Source organism: Sinocyclocheilus grahami, unplaced genomic scaffold, assembly GCF_001515645.1.
Source record: "Sinocyclocheilus grahami isolate Dianchi unplaced genomic scaffold, SAMN03320097.WGS_v1.1 scaffold2680.1, whole genome shotgun sequence".
Lineage (NCBI taxonomy): Eukaryota > Metazoa > Chordata > Actinopteri > Cypriniformes > Cyprinidae > Sinocyclocheilus > Sinocyclocheilus grahami.
The window spans coordinates 715-7,205 of NW_015507858.1; the positions used below are offsets into that span (position 1 = coordinate 715).

Consider the following 6,491-nt stretch of genomic DNA (forward strand, 5'->3'; position numbering starts at 1 on the left):
CCCCACAAATGTTTTATTGTAGTATTTCTCCAGATCTTTCTGGAAGCTGCACACAAACCACTTCCAGTAGCTTACATTAGAGAGGCCAGGAGTGATGCTCCAGATGGCATTTTGAGCCCCTGCTATTTTGATTTTCTTCCAAACACATCTTCCATCTGGTGAATTAAAATTAAAATTATTTGCGTCCATATTTGAGCAAATATCAGTACAGAGATTTTGTGTTGAATTATAACATGTGCCATTAATTCCTCTCACTCTGTGGAAAGCAACACTGTGATCTCCAGGATGGTTTTCTGTGGTGTTTGTGCAGATAGCTTTACAGAACGGACACTGAACCCAACAGCACTGACAGAAGTGATCAATCAGAAGCTCATCTGGTCTGTCTTTGTAGTCCAGCTTTAATGGAAATGTCTTTGTGTTGAATCTACAGCTGATGTCAGACACTATAGCAGGAAGTTCATCTCTTATCACCTCTTCAAGCAGTTTGAAATCCTCAACATCATCATGTTTGAGTCCACTGAGGTGTTTTTCAGAGAAGATCAGCTCATCTGAGAGCTGCTGTGAGAATCTCTTCAACCACAAACCAGCATCTCCTCTGTTCACTTGAACATGTTCAGTAGATTCACGAGCTGCTCTCATGATCTTCTGCAGCAGGAGTTCAATGTTCATCTTCATCTTGTGTAAAACACTGACACTGAACTTATCAGTGATGTACCGACTGACTTCTTTCTGACAGATGATTTCTCCAAAAATAGCAGCTGATGCAGCTCCATGACAGTATTTCTTGAAAACACTATAGTACACTTCTCTCTTCTTCTCCAAATAGAGGACAGGATCATTGGCTTCTCTGAACAGTCTGTGTTGGTCAGTGATCTTCTTGTTTGATCTCTTACAGATGGACAGAACCAAATCCTTGAAGAATTCATTCTCAAACACATATTTCACTTGTTCTTCCTGATGTTCTGTTACTCTTGCTTTGATGTAATCTGTGAGTTGTTGAATGCAGCTGATGTTGTAGCCCATCTTTGAAATGTTAAATGACTGAATCATTCTGTCTGTCTGCTGAGCAACATCTGTGACTAATGATCTTATCTGGACTTCATCCTCTCTAGAGAGAATAAAACCCAACATCTCTTGAGCTGATCTGATGGCATTTGTAAAAGCTCCTGTAATTCCTCTGGATCTCTTAACCCTCACATAACCTGAATAACGCTGCACAGTGAAAATATCCCTGCTCTCCCTCCAGTGATCTACAGGAAGACTTACATAGATGTCACTGAGTATCTCTCTCACATCTCTCATTATGTCAATGTCTCTGACTGCAGGAATGTCTCTGATGATCTTCTTCATCCACTGTTCCCAAAACAAATCAAAATCTTTCTTCAGTGTTTCTTCATCATTTGTTTTGTCTCTGAGTTTTAAGGCGAGATGTTTCCTCTTTTCATAGAGGACACATCATGAAAACACTCTCTGAGCATCAATCTTTTTCTTCATGTCTCGCTGCTGAAGAACCTCATTTAATCTCCTCTTTGTTTCTCTCACAATGTTTTCCTGAAGCTCTTTGATTTTGATTTCAAATGATGTTTTCCATTGAATCAGTTTATCTGCATCTCTGTCTTTCTCAAATAATTCTGACATTGATTTTTTCACTTCTTCACTTGTCTTCTTTAGTTCTCTGTGAAGATCAGTTTCCTCAATCTCATGAATCACTTCATTTTCTATTTTGTTGTATAGTTTGTTCTCAGTTTTGATCATGGCACTGCGAAGATGCCAGGACCACTCGCTGTATTCAGTCTCCATTTTCCTGTAAGCTGTGACCTTTTGGAGTTGAAACCAACACATCATTCAGTAAAAATAACTTTAATTGTCTGTTTACATTTTTTTGTGGGATATTATTAATAGTAAAAGTGCGACTACAATCTGAACAAACATGCAAGTCTTGAAGACTCACCTGATCAGTTTCAGAGCTGATCTTCTTCTTCATCTCCTCTTTCTCTTTCTCATATTCCTGTCTCCACTCCACTCGTCTTCTCTTCAGTTCATCTTCATGCTGTTCTTCAAGGAGTCTCAGTTTCTCTTCAAGAGTCTTCTGTTGATCTTCTCTCATCTTTCTTTCTTCTTTCAGACTCTTCTCTGAATCCTCCAGTTGTTCTCGTCTCTCTCTTTCTATTCTCTCTTTCTCTCTGATTATTCCCTCCATTTCACTCTGCAGTCTCTGAATCTGTTTGTCTTTCTCTCTTCTTTTCTCGTCCTCTTTTTCTCTTCTCGTCTTTTCCTCTAGTTTCTGTTTCTCCCATTCCTCTCGTTCTCTCTTAATCTCCTCTTTCATCTCTCTCTCTTTCTCTTTCATTTCTCTTTTATATCTCTCTTCTCTCTCATTAAACTCTTCTTCTCTTCTCTTTCTCTCATTGTCATTATGTTGTTTTTCATTCTCTATTCTGTTCATCAGTCTGTCTATTTCTGTCTGTAGATTTTCTTTTTCTTTCTTCACTTCTCTTCTTCTCTCTCATTAAACTCTTCTTTTCTTTTCTTTCTCTCATTGTCCTGATTCTGTCGTTCTTCCTCCATCATCATCTTCCTTCTCTCTTTCTCTTCTTCATGTTTCTTCATCTCTTCTTCTCTTTCTCTGTTCATTCTTTCCATCAGGATCTTCATCTTGTTTTCTTCTTCTTCATGTTTAGATTGAAGATCTTCTTTCTCTCTCTCCATTCTCTCTCTCTCTTCTTTCAGTCTCTGACTGAATTCATCACAATCTCTCTGTTCTTTCTCTCTTCTTTTCTCGTCCTCTTCTTCTCTTCTTCTCTTTTCCTCTAGTTTCTGTTTCTCCCATTCCTCTCGTTCTCTCTTCATCTCCTCTTTCATCTCTCTCTCTTTCTCTTTCATTAGAGTTTTATATCTCTCTTCTCTCTCATTAAACTCTTCTTCTCTTTTCTTTCTCTCTGTTTCATGATTCTGTCTTTCATTCTCTATTCTGTTCATCAGTTTGTGTATTTCTGTCTGATATTTGATCTGCAGTTTCTCTTTTTCTTTCTTCATTTCCTCTGTCTCTTGTCTAAATGTCTCTCGTTCTCGTCTCATCTCGTCTCGTGTCTCTCTCTGATGTTTCTCTTGTTCTCTTATTTCTCTTTTCAGTTCCTCTTCTCTTCTCTTCCTCTCTTTGTCCTGATTCTGTCGTTCTTCCTCCATCATCATCTTCATTCTCTCTTTCTCTTCTTCTAGTTTCTTCATCTGTTCTTCTCTTTCTCTGACTCTGTCCATCAGGATCTTCATCTGTTGTTCTTGTTTTTCTCTCTCCATCTCTCTGAACATCTTACATGAGTAGAAACTCCCTCCGTTTTCTTTCACCATGTCGTCTATCTTCTGCAGTAGATCAGTCACCTGTGTTCGGTCTGCAGTCTGATTATTATTGAACACATGGAATCTATTTCCACACGCTTCAATCAGCTTCATCAGAGGAGATCCTGGTTTTCCCAGAAACTGTTCAATGGTTTTGGCCTTCAGATCGTCTCCTCTGGTGAAGAGCACCATGGTGAACATTAAAGATTTCTCACCAAACGTCTCTTGGATGATCTTCACAGCTGTTGCCTCTTCTTGAGTGAATCGTTGTCCTAAATTGAGCACAATGATGAACACATGTGGTCCAGGCAGGATCATGGAGACACAGTTAGTTATTTCTCTCTGGATCTCCTCGTTACTGAGTTCAGTATCAAACAGTCCTGGAGTGTCGATCACAGAAACACATCGCCCGTTGATTTCAGATGATTCTCTCTGACTCTCTTTAGTCACAGACTCATGAGATGTCTCTGCTGTAAACGCTTCTCTTCCTAAGATTGTGTTTCCAGCTGCACTTTTCCCCACTCCAGTTTTTCCCAGCAGAACAATCCTCAGATCATCTTCACTCTCTGATGAACCTGTAAGAGAGGAACTGCATCAGTTTGACAGCCTAAAGTTTGTTTTCACCAAAATTACATTCTGTGACATAGGTCTGCTGTCTGCTTGTTTAGTATTCATATAGTTTTGTGTGGTCTGGAAATGCATTGTGAAGATGTACACGTCACTCTACAATGTACACAGTTCAGAGACATTAGTGTGCTTTTCTAATTTCCATGAAGCAGTTGCCCTCTGTCAAATTTACATTATCTGCAAAGTTTTCTAGAGAAAATATGCAGAACAACTAATATGTTTCACTAAGGGCTGCATGATTAATATGTATCAGAAAACATTACAGAGATCGGATTTTTTAATTTATCAGTTTGACTACTGTAAAAATCTTCATTTCCTGTGGAACAATGAAGCTTTGACCTTATTTTTCAACAATCAGAACTCGAATTTTTAAATTGAATTTTGAATTTTAACTTTTTAACAAATGTATAAAAATCTAATAAAGAATGAAACACTCCTGCAGTAAAAAAAAATCTATTTTAAAACATGCTGTGTAGTTTAATATCAAACTTTTTTTTTACCTTGTGATGGTAAATGCATCTCTAGTGAGTCAGTTTTCTTCTTCATCTCTTCATATTTCATCAGTTTCTTCATCTGCGCCTCCAGAAACATCTCTGTGGAGAAATGCTCTCCTCTGTTTTCTTCCAGCATCTGCTCGATGTTCTCCATCAACGAGGACACTTGTGTTTTGGGACCAAAGAAATGATGTCGTCCTCCGAACCTCTCAATGACAGACTGTGTTTCTTCACTGAGTTCTGCTGTCTGATGCTCTGAGCTCTGCATTATGAGGATCATGATGTGTTTGTTGATTCTTGAACTGAAGATCCTCTGGAGCTCCTCCATTTCTGCTTTGTCTTCATTATTGAGAGGAGCGTCAGGAATAACGAGGAGGAAAGCATGAACTCTAGGATGACAGAGAGACACACAGCGGAGAGTCTGACGCATCTCTTCCTCCTCTGAGAGCCGGATCAGAGCAGGAAGCTCTATTGCACTGATCAGACGACCATGAAGCTCCACATCTGATCTTCTGTCTGTCTGCTGCAGGATCAGATCTGATACAGAGGATTTTAATGTGCCGTCGCTCCCGCACACAACCAGATTCAGCTTCACACCTTCTGAAACTGACAGAAGAAGGAGATTAAAACATGTTCATTTATCACTAGGAACTTCAAGCATCATCAGACTCACGTCTCTCTGTGTTCTGTTGCTCCATTGTGAAACACTGTGCAGCTTCAGCACAGTGCAGATAAAGTCCTTCATTCATCTTCTCAATGTGCTCAAGCGTCTGCAGCAGATCATCAGGAGAGCTGCTCCTCTGAAGACTGAAGTGTCTGTTTGCACATTTCTGAATGATGTTCTGTAGGATATCACTGGTTTCTGTGGGCTCTTGTGTGCTGAGCACCATGGTGTGTTGATATACCTGCTCAGAGAAAGAGAGCAGCACCTTCTCCACACACTCCTGATCTTCTGCTGAACACGGCTCATGATTGAGGAGCAGCACGATCACATGAGGTCCTGGAGCAGACAGATGCACACACTCTCTCACTGTCTGTGTGATCTGATGATCTGAGATGTTCCTCTGGAGCAGCTGAGGACTGTTGATGAGCATCAAGTGTCTGTCCTTCAGTCTTCCTCCGACTCTCTCTACAACATCTGGAGGAGCTTCACTGTCAAACGCTGCTCGTCCTAAGATGAAGTTTCCCACCAGACTGTTTTCTGACACGCTCGAACCCAGAACAACAATCCTCACTGCAAAGAGTCAAACTTTCACTGTTCAAAATCCTCACATCATACAGTAACACATGTGATATGTAATATGATCCTGATCTTAATCCAGCATCACAGATCAAAATGACCAGTGTCCATCAGTAAGAGGTTGAATTAATAATTTCTGTATTGATAGGGATAAATTGCCTATATTTCCCACACATAATTTCAAGTATTTATGTAAGTACAGACTCACTCATAGGAGGTTCTTGTTTGCTCCGTCTTCTCCTGAGAGGAGGATTGTGGACGACAATCACTGCATGAAACAGAAGTCTTATTATATCTAACTCTCATCATCATCACATATACCAGCAGAAATCAGCATCTCTGAACAAATCATTGAAACAATTGCAAGTCTGAGATTCTGGTAAATCACTTCAGAGAATAACATATCTTTGGAGTTTGTTTGTGTTGCCGACATGAGAAAATGTCACACTCTTTTCTCTGAATGTACACTAGACACTTTTTACAAACACTCCCACACACAAAGACTTCATTTGATCATACTGTATATGTTTATTTGTGCATTGCACTACGTACAAATCATCTTGCCCTATGTGCTGCTTCCCCCAAAATATCTCTTTTGCACAATTTCATTTACAGTATTTATGTAAAGTTTTTGTACAGTCTCAGTTTGTGTATGTATAGTCAACTATTTAAGTTAAATGAGCAGGAAGTGATCTGTGTGTGTGTGTGTGTGTGTGTGTGTGTGTGGAGTCAGTGACGTCACGAAGCTAAACACCTCCTTCTATCAGATTAACAGCAAATAACAGGATAACAGG

At 39.6% G+C, this 6,491-nt stretch overlaps 1 protein-coding gene across 1 annotated transcript in view; it reads right to left on the reverse strand.

Moving 5' to 3' along the window:
* Positions 1-5,933, reverse strand: part of LOC107575504 (coiled-coil domain-containing protein 18-like) — a 6,613-nt gene extending 680 nt beyond the window's left edge. Inside the window, 6 exon segments of the mRNA XM_016261868.1 lie at positions 11-1,818; positions 1,952-2,334; positions 2,787-3,911; positions 4,464-5,063; positions 5,131-5,691; positions 5,906-5,933. Coding sequence (XP_016117354.1) covers positions 11-1,818; positions 1,952-2,334; positions 2,787-3,911; positions 4,464-5,063; positions 5,131-5,691; positions 5,906-5,909 — 4,481 coding nt within the window. The 5' untranslated portion in view covers positions 5,910-5,933.
* Between the last annotated feature and the right edge of the window lie 558 nt (positions 5,934-6,491).